Genomic DNA, 19,914 nt, shown 5'->3' with positions numbered 1-19,914 from the left:
CGTCATGGTTATTTGTGCTCAATTGTCGTCAGTCTTCATTGGATTCGCTGTCGAAGTGATGTAATAATCGCATTAACTATCATAGCACTAGATTAAAACAATGTTTTAATATATCGCGCTGCACAAGTAAGTTCACGTGTTACCTCTGCATTGAACCACATAAAAAGGTCGGGATAAAGACCTGGATCGTAATTCTATAGAATATTCATATCATGCTGATCACTCGCACCTGTAAGATTAGTATATTTAAAAAGAGCGGCATTGCATTCAATCTATGATTGCAGACATACACAGGAGATGAGTGCAACCTGCTTGTAATGCAGCGCGATATATTCAAAAATGGTTTGAACCTATTACTATGGTAGTTAATCCGGCTATTACATCACTTCGACAGCGAATATATTTTCTTATATAATTATAAGGCATAATGTTGTGATTGCCGGAAAATTCATTTGATGAGATAACCGTGTAATGGGTTATTCCAGTTGAAACCATACAATCCCCTATGGAAGACATGGCCTTAATAAATCTTCCACATATGGAGTGTGAATTTCAAATGGGGTTACCTGAATGGTTGACTCTATTTGAAATCCACACCTCCTGTGTGGCAGATAAAAGTCATATCAGTAGGTGTATGGAATAGCCTAATAGCTAAATACGGAGGTGTATGATACGTATTTAAAAATATAGGTAAAGGTAATGGAGACGATCCTGTATAAACAGTGATCGGAGTGCCCATCTCTCTTTCATTGGTGATTGGGCCAGACTCCTCCATGTAATGTTGCTATAGGGGGGATCGCTACACCTCCTCTACAGCGAGTCTGTTACCTTCCCAGAATTTAAGAATACCGGTACCCATTTAAACACCTGGGTGGAGAGGAGTAATCGAGATAAAGTGCCTTACTCAAGGGCACAACACGATGGCGTCGCCGGGGCTCGAACCCGCAACCTTCCGATTATGAGTCAGTGCCCATTCCGCTAGGCCACCGTGCTCCCTAAAATATAGAACATACCGTATAGTGCAATTGTTCCAAAAACAGAACACATTGCTATCAATACGATACTGATCAAAATGGCACAAAGCAGCACATGGAGTACTCCTGAATTGGCACAAAACATCTATGCACAAAACAACTATATATGAATATTAGATCAAAAGAGATGCAGCATTTCAAAATATCAATAATATCGGTTTTCACGCTCGGGCTTTGCAGAGATATGTTCTATATTTTGACACAATTTCGTAATTTTTTCTAAAAGATTGTTTTGGTAGAAAATGACACTTTCAGATATTAAAGTTGAAACTCGGCTAAATTAGATTGTTTGATAGCGAAGTTTGTAGGTAACATTGAGTAAAACTGTCGGATGTCTGTCAGAAATTGAGGTGTGCGTGGGTCGTAATTATTGGCATGCGATGAACATGATGTAGAAATTAGAGGTTACACTACATTTTTTTTCTGTAAGTGGCCTTTCAAAATACCAGCTGTACCAGTCCCGGAACGATACATGTTTCAAAATAGCCGGCCAAGTTACACAATCCCTCATTTCAAATATATAGTTTTGGTTTCTCTATTGTTCAGAAACCAAAAATCAAGGGATTAAAATGTGGAGATGAACTGGTATGCAATCATAACACTATTGTGCTGGGAGGACACAAGAGGGTATATACGTATAATCAAAAGTATATTGGCCTATAACCATACGTATATAATAGCCTATTGTGCTAACATTTTCATTATCGATATCTATCAACGCGGGCGACTTTTGCCGTAGGTGGCACACTTCCATGACACCATAAAATTACACCCGAGTTCCGAGATTCGTTTGATAAGTTATGCATAGACATCGTTGAGACACAAATGATGGATATATACGAGACCTAGGCCTACATGTAGAAATCATGTGCATATATTGAGGGGGGGTGTTTTGTTTATTTGTCTGAAATATAAACGATGCATGATGATGTAGATGATTTGATTATGAATTAGATTATTCCCGGAAAGCACAACCCATACCTCTTACCTATGTTCCCTCCGCCACCTATATATAACCTCCTCCCTCCCCTCCCCACACTCGATATCGACTCTTCCCTATTATTCGACTCCACTCTTGAGCCCCCTCTCCCCCTCCTTCCCTTCCCACTTCCAATGCTCTCTCCCTCTGTTTCTCTTTCTCCCTTACCCTTACCCCCCTCCCCCTCACACACACACATACCCTCTTTCCCTGGCGATCTCTTCTATCTCTCTCTCTCTCTCTATTCTCCAATAAATAAATTGAATAAAAGTTAGTTTAAACCAGCTTTCTATGATATTGATCTTCCGTCATGCGACATGTACATAAATAGAGTTATGTATAATAGTGTTGATATCAATGAAGTCATAATCTGTCAAGTGGCTATTGTAATGTCTGTGGAAATATTTCGATGGTCTATATATTTTCACAGTGAAATCAGCTTAGGCTAATTCGTAGTCTCAAGTCAATGCTTTCAAACTAAATCAATGCTTTCAAATGTAGACTGCTTTGTTCGACTTCTCTGCTCTTGAATATTGCACTGCGAAATTTAAACATTTCTTTTGTATACTTAGAGTAGGTAACTTCAAATCAAATAATTTTACGATCCACACCACTTATAAGAAACTGAAACCAAAACCGAAACTGACTGACACAAATGTTCGGTTTTAAACAAAAGGTAGAAACAATGAGTTCGATATCTTATGATTCAAGTGGTTAGGCAGGACAATAGGAAACCACGTGACCAAAACCAAAACTAAAACTATATATTTGAAATGAGGCAGTGTAACTTCGAGGTTATGCAGTGGATTAATTTTAATCAGGATACCCTATTGTTAATTCATAACCTCATTAATAAACGCGATGCGTGCGATCCAATTACATTTAGTTATTTGTGAAAACGCGAACGCAAATCGAGGTCATTAATATCTCACAACTGACCGCAAAATGCCTAATTGTTCCAATGTCGCACACAATTGACCGGTGTTTGCGTGTTGTTGTGGGTCGAACAAACTGCGAGCGCGCTGGCTGCCGTATTTGGATTGCGAGCTACCATATTTTCACAGATTGTTATACGCACTTTTGTTATTGGCCGTCCTGTTTTAGCCTGATCGATTTTTGGAAAGGAAAGATGTAAAAATCATCTATTTTTATAAACTGTTGAGCAAAATTGTGTGTTATTTTGTAAGGTGAAGAGATTAAAGTGACGGTTATGAATGAGGTTAATAACTTTGCATCGGTAATATGTCGGGCATTGTGAAAAATCTAAACATTTTGCTTTGGACCTCGGAACATCCCTCGGTTCCAAAGGCAAAATGTTTAGATTTTTCAAAATGCCCTCCAAGTAACCGATGCGCAGTTATTAACCTCAAAATATCGCGCTTGAGTAAGGTGGAAAACCTCTATTAAAATTCGCTTTGCACCACTGAGGTCCCGGGCTCGAGCCCTGCTTTTCACAGCTTTTTCTCCGAGTTATCCGTTTCCCCATTCACCTGTATCTTATCTGCCTCACCTGGGTATCTAGATCTGACTTGTCTTCCTTCTTGAATATGATAAATAAAAGTATTGTAAAATGGCGCAAATGGTCTAAATAACCGATAAAAGTAGAAGTAAAGTTGGCGAACCTGTATACAAACAGTAAACCGGAGCGCCCATCTCTCTTTCATTGGCAATTGGGCCAGACTCCTCCGGGGGAGGGGGTCGTTATACCTCCTCCACAGCGAGTCTGTAACCTTTCCAGCATCAAACATGTTAAAGAATGCAGGTACCCATTTATACACCTGAGTAGAAATGAGGTGAAACCCCTTATCCAAGGCTACAACGCGCATAGCCACAGCGCGGCTCGCGGAGCTCGAACCCACAATCACAAGATCATGAGGCATGTGCTCTACCATTAGACCACACATGCCCTCAACCAAAGAGCTTTTAAATAGAAATAGAGTCGCAATAGATTATATAATCTTTTGTTCGTTTGATGCCGATTAGAAGTTGCGACAGGCTATTCATAAAAGTGGTACCATTGTTTCTAATAAAGGGGTTCCGCCATTAAATTGGTCACTGATCCGGCATCATATTAACGCTCTACACAACAGGCGAGTATCAATAACCCGGGGGGGGTTCTTCCTGGTTGAAGGTATACGGGGATGTGCCACGGTTTTGGGGTACCTTTTCAGCGATTTTGGTATATCGATGGGTGGGTTTTCAGTGGATACCAATGCGCCCAATTGGGCGCATTTGGGCAAAAATGCCATTAAAGCACCCAATTATGGCAAATTTGGGTGCTTTTGGGTGCTTTTCTTGAAAATTAGTATACTGATGGGTAGCAAAAACAGCAAAAGTAGGTATAGAGAAAGTCAGCATCCGAAAGTCTGGCACACCCCGTACAAAATTTTTCGAAGAACCCCCCCCGGGATCAATAAGTGACCACGCTACAGTCATGTGTAAGGGCAGTCATGTGTAAAGTGGTACCATTGTACTCATATATCCCAAATGTGTGCTTGTGTGGGTCTGAAGACTATAAGGAGGCTTCAGCTGTCGATGCAATCATCTTTATCACCCACCTGACGATAGGTGTTTCATTTAAATAAATTGAATGCTCTTGGTGATCGATTACACATTAGAATGTATGAAGGCTGCCATGTCCAGTCCATATATCTATATTACACTATAATGGTAATCGCTATACGTATACATGTAAGTATAAGTATAGGCCTATAAAGGTTGTTTTTAAGAAATTTCCATTTAATTTTATTTTAAGAAGGAGATTGGTATAGAAATGGTGGCGTACCCAAAGAGGGGAGGGGGTTGGGGAGGGGCAGATTCACCTCTGTGAGAAGTCTTGGGAGGGAGGAGGAGGGGATATGGAGAATGAGAGAGGGCTGGAGGAAGGAGAAATAAAAAGATATAATAAAGACAAGGAGATAAAGAGAAATATAAGGAAAATGATGGGAATGAGAGAGGGAGGGTGAGAGGGGACAATGAGAGCGAGGGAGTGATAACATGTAGGCCTAGGAAAGAATAAGTACAGAGAAGGGAAAAGAAAGGAATGATGACTACATTTAATAATAATTATTAGGCCTATTATAATAACTAAACACATAACAGCACTGGGCAGCCATTCGACGATGTCAATGCCTTTATTCGTTACGTAATTAAAACGCCCAGTCAGATGTATTTCACACCTACCAAACACAACTCACCCAATTTCGCAAACTAGACGTTGAATGTACACTCTCATGAATATTGATTGGCAACATTTTCCAATATGTCAGCGCTCTAATCGGAAACAATAGAACAATAGACCCTGCAGAGCGTTGCCCTCAACCGTCAAAGTGATCGATAAGCGCCAATAAATATAAGCACTCAATACAACCCTCAGTTGTACATAATCTACAGTGCGCAAAATAATTAAGGTACTAGTTATTTTTACCCCATGTCCTAAACAAAGACAGATATGTCATTCATTGCCCTATTGATTTGTGCACAAAGCGTTCTCGAAGAGAATTGGCGCCGGGCTTTAATTGATTAGCATGTTAAACTAGTGCCGTGCTTTCATTGATTAGAACACAAAAGTGCAACTTTTGATTTCATGCCTTAAATTTTAGATTTCTTTAATTCTCAGCCGATTTCAAGAAATTAGAGTCATGTATTGGCTGCTTGTTTTTATTTTGAAATAATTGTCTTTTTTATGATATACAGGGGTGAACATAACGGGTACCTTAATCGTTTGCGCATGCAGTGTATATCATACGTACACAGGTACACTAGTGTACTTTTGGATACAAGAATAAGCTTGAATCAGTTATCTTGATGTTATAGTATCAATCGGTTCAAAGCACGAAATCGATGTTTGGTAAAATCAATGCAAGTCATAATTTGGTAGTACAACAATTCCACGTGTTTTAACTTAACAATACTTTTTAGTAAATTTAGATGATTTAACCGTATGGTTACAATCGTTTACATGTCTATGTAACACTTCCTTAACAATCTCTATGCTGTAGTATTGACTCACGTTGATAAACAGTTTTAAATTATCATATTACAAAGAACGAACTATTGTGACGAAATTTAAACGTATTATTCATGAGAATCCCGCTCTCAACTAAATTGATATTAAGGGCGTTGGCTCTAAAAATGTTAGGCCTTGTTATGTAAATAAGACAATTTCATGCTCCATGACTTTCACGCTGGATCTCGGAACTTATTCGTTTGTTATGCTAAATCCTTTCCCTATTTTCTGTGCACTTGGTGTCAAAAATGTTATGTCTCAGACAATACGTTATATGAAAGGAGCACTGGCGTTTCTTTTATGAGTTGGGAAAAGTGTAACTTTTACTTAATGTGCGATGGCGACTCAGTGCATAATATGGTTTCTGAAGAAATTTATAAATGGCATGATTTCTTCAAAGGTCTCAGAACACCTGATGTTAGTGATTTTACGCAGGTCTTACAAAGTCGAAATGTGCTCCTTGACCAGATGCCTGCCTATCGAGAACAAAATTCTAGTATAGTAATCAATCTGTTTTTAATAGGTTTTTAGTGAAAGAGTTTAAGGTCAATAATGCTGGATTGATTTTCAAGTATGCAATAGCTGAGTGTGATTTACAGCCTACAGGCTGATGAATGAATCTTGGCACAGTGAACTTGGCAAAGTGAAAACCTCATATTATGTAACCATCCATCACGAACCTGCCAGGTGATATTCAGAGAGATATATGGCTCAATAAACTCAATAAAATTTAATTCGTTGTAGAAGTTGTGATGTAGCGATAGGGGTAAACAAGTTTTGAATGTATTGCCCTGCACTTATCACCTGTCATGTCTCTGTGTGTGTGCAATCATAGATTAAAATACAATACCACTCTTTTCAAGACACTGATCGTACAGGTGCGAGTGAAACGTACACGGGATTCCATAGAATTATGATCCAGGTCGTTGTGCCTGTTCTCTGATAATCATTGGTGCGATGCAGAGTCAAAGCGTGCATCTTAGTCCAGAGCAATACATTCAAAAATTGTTTTCACCTACCGCTATGGTAATTATTCCTGCTACATCACTACTTCTACGGCTAATAGTAACCAAAGAAATTCTTAGAGGATTATTGATTATTTGAGTGAATAATTAATTAAGCAATTATCATATATGAGACATTATTTTGAAGCTTTTTTCAACTTTACACCCGGTTCGTCGTGGACGGTCACATATAATAAACAGGATTTTGTTCGAAATATTGAAGCCAATAAGCGATCTTGGTACGCAAGTCACAATGTGAATGTATAACTTTAATCAAATAACAGAGGCCCTAAATGCAATTTTTTTGCTCCCGAATGGATCCATGATGAAACTGGGTATATAGGTAAGAAGTGTGGGCCAGTATGTCATTCACTAAGGTGATAATAATATGATGAAATCGGATTGCCCTCCTAAAGAGTTTGAAGCTTAAAAAGCCAGCGGAATAATCGCTCCCGTCCCTAACTCTAACTGGCGAAAGGTAATGATACTTGTTTTGCCATTTTCTAATCCACGTACTTGTGCCTGCGCCTTCGTTGTGCCTCATACCTACTGTGTTTTCCTTTCGTGATCGTGAGGTAAAACAAATAATGTGAAATTGAATTGTCTCAAGACGGGAGACAGGAGTCGCCTGTTTCAAAATAGTATAGTACGTTTGGTACATTGAATTTTCATTCCTTACTTTGTCCACATTTTTGACAATTATATTGCTTTTCATAATTGAGCATAGAATGGTCTGACTTTTTAATTATGCTTACTTTTCTTTTACTGAAAACGAAGTACACGATAAATAAACCTGGTTTTAAACATACAAGACCTCTTTATAAACACAATACAGGGTGTCCCTGAAAGAACTGAATCGTCGGTAACTGAATTATTTAAACGCATAACCCAAATATAACTAAATAACCGACGTGGTTGAGGAATATATCAGCTATAACAGACTTTTTGAATTTTGACAATTGACCGCTCCGTTTTCAAAATAAAAGAATTGTACGAAACTACCTCATTTTCTATCCCTGCCACGGAGTCAAATATCTATCAATGGCAATAGACGCCTCATGATCTGCAGTGATTAGCACTCCGAATACAGATCATCGATTGATATTTGAATCAGTGGAAAGGTTTAAAAATGAGGGAGTTTCGTAAAATTCTTATATTTCAAGACGGGTGTGGTCAATTTAAAAAGTATGTGATATGTGATAAATTTCTCAACCACACCAGTTATTTACTTATCTTTAGTTGTGGCGTTAAAACACCCAAAAGAATTAAGTTTCTGACGATACGGTTCTTTCAGGGACATCCTGTATCAGGTGTCTAAAATGTAACAATTATAATAATGTCATGTTTTGTGGACTCTCTATATTGTTTACTATTAACTGTTTAACTATTTATTTGCTTAAAGTAATTGTATTATTGTAACTAAAGATTGGTTTCTTTGTACACTTTGTTTTATTTTTGTGTGTATTTTCGTTGTTTTTTGATTATAATTGTTAGTTATAAGGGTGGTGCATCGTTCTCATGTCTCTTGGCTCTGTAATATACCTACCTCCATCAATATTTTGTTAATGTACAATAATTTAGCTTCAAACTTAGGCCATTACATTTAATGCCTTTAAGGGTAGGATAGGTATTGTTGGTTGAAGCAGCAAAAACATTTATTTTCATTATCTAAATCAATATATTATTGACAAATAACACTTTAATGTTTTGCAAAAGTTCATTCTACAAATCATATACTTTGAAAACTTCCTTGAGTTATTGTTGTTAATGAGTTATGAAAGTTTTACAAACGTGTTGTTGTTTCAGCCCTCTTTACAACATAACTCAAGACACAGGACCTACAAAAATATTTATGTGATATTTGAATTCTTCTACACGCTCGCTGTGAAATGATCAATGCAATGTTTTGCCAAAGCTCACTACCATTCGCAAGATGTTATAAACTACCAAATCGCAACAGTTTAAAATAGTTGCTAACCTTAAGAGGTGATATTAAAATCCTCAACTCACCGTAGCATGCAGAAGCTATACGAGTCAAAACACAAAATAGTTGCTAACCTTAAAACTAATGCCTGATGTGTATTCAGTGCTTTTAAAAACGCTTCAGTGATATCCAGGAAGTGTGTTGAGGTTTGTGCTTGGCTAGGCGTTGTGCCTGTACGTAGCGCACTATAAATCACTGCGATTTCTTTTCTCTTTTTTTTTTATCATTACAGATATCTGTGTTATCATTAATTTTTCTGTTAATTTCAGTGTCTCGTCCTCACAATGCGAAACAACAGCAAAGCAAGGTTAGCTGTAGAAGATGGTGATATATCATTCCATAAGCCAGATAACCGCACATGGAGGCTTGCATGTGTGTTATTGGTACTACTCTGCCTAGCACTTCTAATAACAGTCAGTAAGTACACTCCAAGACTACTTCAATTTACCACTTGATTACGCTAATGGGGTGAACACATTTTGAAAGCAATGTGCAATTTTCTGTATAAATCAAAGAGAAGCACAACACTTACGACACATAGGAAATCTCAGAATCCATTGATGACATCGTAACTTTCATTTCACTATTGGTACACATCGTACACGTAATATGATTTACATATGGATTTACGTAATCTTAACCTGTTCTACCATTTAAAGGTTCAGTGAAAAACATTCCTGCATCTCAAAAAACAAATACAAAACAAAAAGAAATGTTGATATTGCTGCTTTTGAACGCTGAAAGAAAAATGTAAAATATCTGTGACAAAATAGCACTGGTGCATACCTTTTTATTTCCTTATCCAGTTGAAACTGTTAAACATTGTACATGTAGGGTGGTCGAAACAATGATAACGTCTAAATGTTGATACGGCTAGAATGGGGTAGAAGGGGGAGATGATGCTGCCAATTAGGTGACTTTTTAGGTCACTCTGTTTTTACTTCGCAAAAGGTTTGTCAAAGTTGTCCATGATCTGGATCATCTGACAGATTTAGTATCGTCGTTGGGGACATTTTCAGAAATAGTGACAAAATAAATATACAGTGCTTGGCAAAATTAATTTGGAAGAAATTATCATAATATTTAATATATCTATAAATACATGGCATGTTCAAAGTCTGTGGGGGTACATTGCAATGATAACATCGTCATACAGGTCATTTTGCCACTGTTACGGGAAATGCATATTGAGGTTTCAATTTTAGATGTCAAATTACATGAGACTTTTTCCTGCACAGAGATTATGTGACCCAATCTGATCCACTGAGACCAAAGTAGGATATTTTAAAAACAGAGTTACTACCATTACTAACTTGTTCAGTACCTACATTTCAGTGATGTTGAATTCCAAGGTCTCTTGAATACTTGATTACCAAGTTATGAACCTTTTATATGTCTATTTTCTTATGTCTTTATTGTTTGATTCTCCTCAATTTTTGCCTATATCTCAATTTCATTATTGCCCACTTTAGCCTCATTAGATAAGATTTGGACAAAAATTAACATGAAGAACAGACATTTGCACATAAAACACTTGATACTGACGAAATGCACTTTGTCGGTACATCTCTTCGCTTTTTGTATCCTCGTAAGAATTTTGACTTGGATAAGTTCATTTGGATGTTTTTATCTAATTAAGTAAGCATGGCAAAGTGTAAACTCAATCGATACATATCAACAGTGCGAATAAAAATTTTTAAAAAATCCCAAAATGTCACTAGATTAAAGGTATGAGGTGTTTGGTCACAATGCTCTAGTTGCCGGGTCTAGTTGATAGCTGAATTAACATGTTGTCTACCCACAACTGTAAAGGCACTGGCCTGTGACCATTAATAAGGACTCATTTGCTATTTAAGCCAAGTTAAATACAGTTTCACCACTTTATTATCTACAGCTTTAGTATGGAACATGCTTTTATTTGCAGGTAATTTTGGACTTCAACGAAGGTAAGTATTTTGACATACTTGATTATGATTTACAGGAGTGAACTTAACTGGTACTTTATTAATTTGCGCACTGTAAGTTTGAATAGACTTATGACAGGGTCCAAAATTACCAGCAAATAAAAGCATGTTCGCTATAAAAAGCTGCAGATACTATCAGTTTCCAGTGATGATCGATCGAAAAAACTGCCACGTAACGCTGCATCCTGGCCACGTGTATACTTCAACGTCTATAAAAAAAACCCATAAACCTATATCGTACTTTTGAATAGAAATCAGTAAAAGTGTTGGATCAGGTAGCAGTTCAACAGGGGCGTAGCAAGCGGGTGGACAGGGTTGACGAGGTACAGGGGCCCCGATAGTTTAGGGGCCCCGAGAAAGGCGAAAATGAGGAGAAAACGGTATAAAGCAGATGGAAAAAGGGCCGCATAATGCTCCTTGTCCACGGGCCCCTAATGCTCTTGCTACGCCCCTGCAGCACAATGTTTCCAATTAACATCAATCTGTTTTATAACTTATCATTTACACAGTATCTTTTGACATACTTGACATGCATATACAAGCTTCCAATTTGGATGTCTGGCTGTAGCTAAAGTACTATTCGAAACGTTGTCTCAATCTGATAATGAAAAAGCACAAGCACTTGGATCGATACTAGTTTAGTAGCTTCTAGTGAGAATTCGAGGTCTGCACAATCATGACAATATTGTTACATATAGACGAGCCAGGCATTAAAGTGATGCTGCAAGGCTGTTAATTTGCTTTAAAAATTTCAAACATGAGTACCATTTTATCTTTCTTTATAGAGTCCTAATTTCCATACCTGTTTACTGATCAAGAGTATGAAGCGTATTCGGTAGAGTACTGTAACTTTCGAATGCTTTGAATGGTTTTGATACAAATGCGTTTCATGCAACCTAACAGGTGGCATAGGAAGCGCAACACGTGACGTACGAGGCTGGCGAAGATACATGGCTGACAGCCCCATTCAAAATACACGGTTAGCAATTACAAATGGAAAATTAACATACTTGCAGTGGGGTACTTTGTCGAACCCCGACGGTTTTAGAGTAAGATAATTTTGCTTTGACACCACATAACAAATTTAGAATTGTTTGTGAAGATTCCATGATTATGTGTTAATCCAATGGCGACCTCAAAATTGGCGATATCGCTTCCATCACCGCCTGCAACCTAATGCGTACTAATCGTCATCGCACTATTTCGACATTTCACCATGCTTTGTCATTTAAATAACTTTATATTGTACATAAATCGTTGGGATACATTTGACGGTCACATTCCAAGCTAGCCAACAAAATAGCTAACAAAATAGTTAACGATGTAACCTTTCTTTTTGCCTTTCCAATTATTACAGTTTCACTTGCAGTCAAAGATACTTCCGTTTCCAGTTCAACCCAGATATGCAATAAGCCACATTGTGTCAAAATAGGTAAGAACGGTTAAAGCCTTTTTTGATTCAATATTTTTTTTAATGCAATGTATAAGTCGCTTTTCTATAAAAAAATGTAAAGCACTATTTTTAAGCGTATAACTTTTGTTTCTTAAAGCATTCCATGACAAATACATGATATACCTCTAGGTTTGAAGCACGTATGGTGCACATTTCTAACCGTGAACACCTTTTTTACAGAGCCGTGTTTTGTTTTGGGGTTTGTTTCTTACAAATATTGTGCATTATGTTTTTCGAACATAGCGGTATATGTCACGCACTAATTCACTAACCTTGTCCTTTATATCATAAAATGTGTGTTTAAATTATAAAATACCTGATTGATGATTAGATGATTATTGATAACATTTACAAGGATGTATGAATTCGGCATAGCGATCATTATCACATTTCACATCCTTCATCCACATCATACCTTTGATCACATTCAGTTCACATCTTCATCCACAATGGTATACCTTGGTACAGGTCATAATAATATACTTGATGTATAAATACCTCATAATTATGGTTTATAGCTCTTGTTTTAAAGTGACAGTCAAATTACTGGAGCATGTCAGCATCCACAAAGTCCAATTTCCATACATTGAGCCATAGGTAGTTCATGAGGTATTGATTACACCATGCTAAGTATAGGGAAAGCTGGTATGATTTTCTCTACTTTATGTAACTCATAATATCTTTGGATGTAGATGCTTAAATGGGATATGAAAAAGTCATTGTGTAAAGTGATCATTATGGTTTGTACGGACAAATGATTTTTACTGACATATAAAGAGAGCTCTTATATTTTTATATTTTCTCTTCGTATTGTAGCATTTATTGAGATACTTGTTGTGTATGTATACACTTGGTTAATTTTGTTCCTCAAAGACTAGCCTGCAGTCACGTTACACCTGCTCTTGCCAAAGAGTATATTACAGTATCAGTTTGTATCACGATTTTCGAAAACAAGCACCAAAAATCGATGATAATATTTCAAGTAGCCAAGCCTGAAGAGTTCATTATACCGAGCAGAACATACAGAGCGTTTTACACACGAGTGAAGACATTTCGAGAATATTAGGTTTCATGCATGTATCACTAAAGAATCAAACACACTCATCGATCACGTCATAGTTCATTTACCCCACTATATTTATACACTCATAGAAAGATGCCTAAATATGTTGGGTACAAAAACGCATACTTCACAACCTGAGGTCAAATTTGGAGCTATGATTGTTACACGGAGGTTAATGAACTGCGCCGTTTGAAATGATGTGAACTGGAGTAATGATGCTATATGAGCCCCATAAGGGATTCATGATGATACTATCGATATTAATGTCTGTTCTCCTAGCCATGTTTTCTCGTGAGATAAATATTTTTCATCATATTATAAATATCTACAGACCGTATCGCATTTCGCACATATATTTTAAGGTAAATTCCATTATGATTAGGCTAAGAAACATCCAAGTTTGTTTTTTAATACGCGGGCATTTTTGGGACCAATTTGACTGTATTTGTTTTCAGTTTTGTTGAGAAATCTAGACAAAAGTACATCTTTAAGCAGAAAATGACAGACGCAATTTGTTTACAGATTGTTTTTTCTTATACATTGTGTTTAAAAGCAATTTATAATTTTAAAACATATAATTTCCATATCACTCTTCAATGATTTTACAATAAACCTTTGATATTTAAGGCATACAGGCTGTATCAAAAGAATCAGTCCTCATTAGTTTCATATTATTATGGACAAGGCTGCCACGCCAAAACGCAACATAATATGCACCTAATTTGTAATGTTTTAAGAGGTCTCTAATGGATATTTCAAATGAGAATTCTTTTAAAAGCGATGAGAATTGGACAAAGCTATGAGAATTATATTTTTTCTTATTTCTATGAAACTTTCCCAGCCAAATGAATAAAAAATACTAACTAACGCGTAAACAACCTGTCACATAATTTGTTTTAAATGAGAAAATCTAACACGATACAACAATGTGACAGGTTTATTGACACGTTAATTACTATTTCTCAGTCATTTGGATGAGAAAGTTTCATAGAAATAAGAAAATGTTCAATTCTCATAGTTGTGTCCAATTCTCATCGCTTTTGAAAGAATTCTTATTGTAAAGTTCCACTTGTGGGTAACAAAAAATTCTGGTCAAGATAACCCAATGCAGCTGTATTTAGAAGAAGCAGGCTTTTCAATAATCATCAAAACATTGTTTACTAATCATTTGAGCATAAAGCCCGACTCTCAACCGATCGCGCATTCTTGGAAAAAAATTTTGTAAAGTATGGAAAACTGTCACCTCCTCTCCCCGTGCAATGTTGAGAAGTGTCAATGTCTTCAGCGGTCCCCAATGTGTTGCAATATTGATTGATTTTATGGGGAAAGTAAATCACTGTTGTAGATGTCATGTTTGTTCCCAAACACAATATACGTCATTTCCATGATCATAACAAATACTGCACGGGATTTCGACAGAGTGTGTCAAGTGTTCCAAGTACGTTTTTCCAAGATTGTATGCCGGAATCATTTTCATCCTCATTTCTGTAATCACATGTATCTCCCACTCATTTTATAGCGGCGACTTTGCTAGAGAATATGGATATGACTGTTAACCCGTGCGATAACTTCTTTGATTTTGCGTGTGGTGGCTGGGTAAGAAAAAACGTCATCCCAGAAGATCTCCCAAGCTATAGTGCCTTCGGTATGCTTAGAGAACAGGTAGCAATTATTTTAAAAGGTAAGCTATATATAGAAATCAAGGCTTCAAGTTCCCGCAAGATTGAAAATTGAAATGAAAAATTAGTATTAACAGTAGGAGATTCTTTTTAATGTCATACACGTTTTTTCAGGGTATGTGAAAAATTTGAAAAAAACTTTAATGTATGGTGGTCCGTCGGGTGGTCGGTCTGTCACTCTATCTGCACCTAGTTTTGGGGAGGCAGACCTCTACCCTATAACTGTGTATGTCTGTGACTACAGTTGGGTCTTGCGCAATGATACCAGGATATTGTGCAATAGACCTGTCAGGGAGCCATTTGGATGTTTACTTTGTTCTGCCACTGACATATTTCCTAAAACAAGGAAGGAAAAACATTCGGTTGGATTCCCACAACAGTTCTAGCTTTGATTTGGCTTATTATTTCCTGAGAATGCTCAAATTAGGTGCGTCTTATCATAACTTTTGGAAATATATATATTTTTTTTGCGTGTATGCTAATTATAAGTTGTATCAAAGTCTTCGATTGGTCTAGTCTACTGTAGTAGACCAGTTTAATTTATCATTCCCTAAATTTATCTCTCTGAACTGGAAAACTCATCATTCCTGTTCTGATTCAACAGCTCAGATATCCATGAGAAACCTGGTCTACTGTATTTCGAATATACAATGAACTATGCACTCTATAGTGGGTATGATGTTACCTCATTAAAAATGCAGTCTTGGCTGTTTATACACATATCCTGTGGTTTTTACCAATTAAACCGTTTGAATAGCCGTCCAGCGCGTATTATTTGCACAAGGTCCAATGTATACGCTTGACGTCGCGCACGTATACGCGATGGTTAAGCTGTCAAATGAAATCTGAATAAAAGTTTACCTGACCCAGATAGAGCTACCCCACGTGGGTTGGGTTCAGTGAACACAGTGGGTTGGGCTAATGCATAAACATGTATGCTTGCCTAGCTGTTATTGGTTAAGATTTACCACCCACAATGATTTTTACTTCATTAACATTCATCTCAGATTCGAGATGAAAGAGGTTGAGTCTATGTGTTAAGATATGGTGGGTCACACAGGTCATATCCAACTACCGCAGTCCTTTTTTCTTTGGGCAGGGCAGTCACTGGAGATGTGGTGTGTTTCGTCATAGATTTTAAATGGTTTCATGCATGGAAACGTATGAATTGTTTATCAAAAAAAGAAAAAGGAATGCAGCGCAGTCTACGATTGGTCAAGAGCTGATTTAAATGTAACACGATCTAGTCCATGGGGGCCAAAGGTTGTCTCGGTCCCAGCCGGTTTGTGTTCCTCTGTCACTAAACAAACCGTCTGGCGACAACCCTGAAATGACAATAGCTGATTGGTTAATGGATTTCCAAATACAACTGTTGTCAATTGGCTATAGGACGTGACTTGTGTAAGTGACACTAAACATCATAGACCCTCCACTATTTGTAGCCTTTGTAGATACCGCAAACGAAAAATGTACGCTAGCTAATAGCAGCCACTGAGGCGCCGATCGTCCGATATCGCCTTTCATGTACGCGACTTGCATGCGTACTCACGTACATTGTGTGGATTTATGTAACCGCATAGCTGTCCATCAACCACTGCATGCGCCGAAGCCCAGCGTTGACTGACAGCAAAATTTAACGCCAGTATTTATGGCGTTGATGTTCAGCCAATCAGAAAAGACGTACTATGAGGTTGTCGCCAGACGGTTTGTTCAGTGACGAAGGAGCACAAATCGGCTGGGACCGAGACTAGGCCAAAGTCGGCAAATTTGAAATTGAGATAAAGGCAAAAATATGGAATAAAAAAACAATAAAATATATAAGAAAATAGACATCACAAAACAAATAACTTTGGAACCAAGTATGCTAGACCTTTGCGGTTTTCAGTATATGATAGCCTTATGTTTGTATAAGGTAATAGTTATAGTAACTCAATTTTCAAAAATGCCTCCTTTGGCCCCCATAGACCAGATCGTGTCACAAATGCTAATTATTAGCGACATAAAACATTTTCCCCTATGTTTCTTATAGATCTCATAGAGAGAGAAGGTGAAAGTAATGACATGCAAGCAATAGTTAAAGTTAAAAATCTTTACGCTTCTTGTAATGATCTAGGTAAGTACTGTTGATATTTTTTTCGTAAATATTTGATTCAAGTTCTTTAACCTCAATTAGTATAGCGTGTATATTATTCAAAATTTAAGGCTTGTCTTCTCGAGTTGAACGAAGAATAACTGCTCAACACAATGGTTTTTACCCCATCCCATTTCAACACATATAACCTAAGATATGCTGATTTACATGAAACCGTGGAGACCCACTTTTCCCTATAATCAGCGGAGGGCGATCAATACCTGTTGAATTGCCTATGGGTCAAAGACAAAGCACATATCCTTGTCAACGTATAGGAATTTCACCTGGTGAATTTTGGCATGGTCTAGTAAATGTACTGTCACTTTAAGATAAAAGCTCTAAAATTAGACAGAAAGACTTGCTACACACCATCAATGAAAACATTTTTTCCATATCCATTTGGTTCTATAGTCGGAAAAAATCTTTTAATGTAATATTTTTTGAGATACACGTTAAGTGTTTGGGCATTCGTAGAATAAACTTTGAATTTCTTGACATCATTGGCTTGTGCATAATAGTATTATTATTAGCAAACATAGACTCAAAAAGACAGTAAAAGAATTAAGGTACCAGATATGTTCCATTCTGTATATCTTAATGTCAAAATTAAACCCTTTAGCTTTGATTGAAGACCTCATTTGTTGAAATCGGTTGATAATTGAAGAGCTTGTTTCCAAACCACGTTAAGGCCACAACCACATGTTTCTCATTTACGTGTGTGATACAATCACAATTACTATTGCAAGTTTGACATTAGCAACAATGAGTTGTACCATCAACAAGCCATTATTTACCGCAACAATGCAGCTTAACATTATGCAGACTATTTGTCTCATTTGGGAATCAAAAGCCTCACATAGTATTGTTACTGTGCATCTACCCACTGTTTGCATTGTAATGGTGCATCCAACTGAAATTACTATACCTATAGTATCACAACCCATTGCAATATCGCACAGGTAAATCAGAAACATGTGTTTGTAAACTTAACATGGTTTGAAAACAAGCTCTTCAATTAAAGAAAACCCAAGGAAGAAACGAAATCAAAGTTGCATTAAAATATTCTAATCAATGAGAAGCACGGCACTAGTTCTCTTGCTCGAGAATGTTTTGTGTACAAATCAATGGAGCATCCAACATAGCCAATTACAACCCCCCCCCCCCCCTCCCCCACCTGTATCTTACTTGGGATTTTGGATCATCGTGTATTCATTTGTTGACAAATGTCACCGAATAAGGTCTTAATTCAGAGCTAAAAGATGCAGATATTGGCTGCTGGTTCTAATTAGTACACACCTGTCTTTGTTTAGGATAAACATAAGTGAAACTAACTGGTATCTCTTTTACGGTATATAATACATTACATAAGCAGTCAAATAATACCAATTCTTATTACATTTCTTTTTGTTTTCTTTTTTATTTTAAAATCTAGAGACAATAGAACAACGGGACGCTGATCCATTGATTAAGTTATTACAGCGTTTGGGAGGTTGGCCTGTACTAAAAGATTTACCTGGAGGACAGTGGAGTGAAAAGGATTTTAAGGTGGAAAATCTGATGGGTCAATTATCTGGAGGATATAATAATGATATACTAGTGTCATCATATGTAACGGCTGATGATAGGAATTCATCAAGGAATATAATAAAGGTAACTGAAAATATGCATATATATTTAAGGCATGTTCATTGATAAGATGTGAATTATATATTTGAATTGCACCATGGGGTTATTACAGGATGACCCAATAAAAATGGAACCCTGAAACATTCGCTTTTTTTCAAAAATTTAAAAATCCATGTAATGTATTGTATCAGATAAAAGCTGAGAACATTGTTTTGCTGAGAAAATGCAAATAATTTAACAGCATTCATTTTTTGGCCATTAATGGCATTACCACAGTTGAGAGATTTAATGTACCCATACATATGCACTAAATCGTCGGCCGTATCACACACTGACGTATTCGACATTTTTAACATTTTTGAGAAAATTGGTATGTTAGTTTGTTATGTTCTACTCTATATATTCACCAAAAATCATGCCTCAAAGTGGCTTAATTAGTAACATATTAATTAATTTAATTATGTCGTATTTACAAAACCTTGAAATGTCTGCATCACATAACGACGTATTTGCCGATCACCTATACTGCGCAAGCCCAGTATATCATATCTGCAATTTGAAGAATTTGCCGTTTCACATACTGACGTATTTGCGCGACGTATTTGCGCGACTCTGTCAATGCACGGCAAAATTGCTGTTTTGTCCTTTTCACATACTGACGTATTTGCGCAACTGTTTCACATACTGACGTATTTGCGCGACGTATTTGTCATTTGAACGGCGAAATTGACATTAGTCCTTTTCACATAGTGACGTATTTTATTTAATATTGATTTTTTGCAGAATAAGTTATGCTCTGATAGTAATAAGTGAATTATATTGAAAATATGGTATATTTGCATTACTGTTAAACTGGTTTTAATCGAAAATAATATTTTAATCAAGATTATGCAGCAAATGAAAATCGCTAGATTTTCAAGTTCGATTTTCTCGAAATGCGTATTTTGCAAATACGTCAGTATGTGATACGGCCGACGAAATGTACACC

At 36.8% G+C, this 19,914-nt stretch overlaps 1 protein-coding gene across 1 annotated transcript in view; it reads left to right on the top strand.

Moving 5' to 3' along the window:
* LOC140168295 (neprilysin-1-like) overlaps window positions 1-19,914 on the top strand; it is a 57,190-nt gene that overhangs the window by 15,803 nt on the left and 21,473 nt on the right. Inside the window, exons 2-6 of the mRNA XM_072191649.1 lie at window positions 9,280-9,427; window positions 12,332-12,406; window positions 15,010-15,171; window positions 17,199-17,282; window positions 18,733-18,950. Of these exons, the coding sequence (XP_072047750.1) occupies window positions 9,295-9,427; window positions 12,332-12,406; window positions 15,010-15,171; window positions 17,199-17,282; window positions 18,733-18,950 (672 nt within the window). The 5' untranslated portion in view covers window positions 9,280-9,294. The remainder of the gene's footprint in view (window positions 1-9,279; window positions 9,428-12,331; window positions 12,407-15,009; window positions 15,172-17,198; window positions 17,283-18,732; window positions 18,951-19,914) is intronic.

This window comes from Amphiura filiformis, chromosome 13, assembly GCF_039555335.1.
Source record: "Amphiura filiformis chromosome 13, Afil_fr2py, whole genome shotgun sequence".
Classification (NCBI taxonomy): Eukaryota; Metazoa; Echinodermata; class Ophiuroidea; order Amphilepidida; family Amphiuridae; genus Amphiura; species Amphiura filiformis.
The sequence above is the reverse complement of the archived record's forward strand: the minus strand, read 5'-3'. Positions and strand labels throughout refer to the sequence as shown.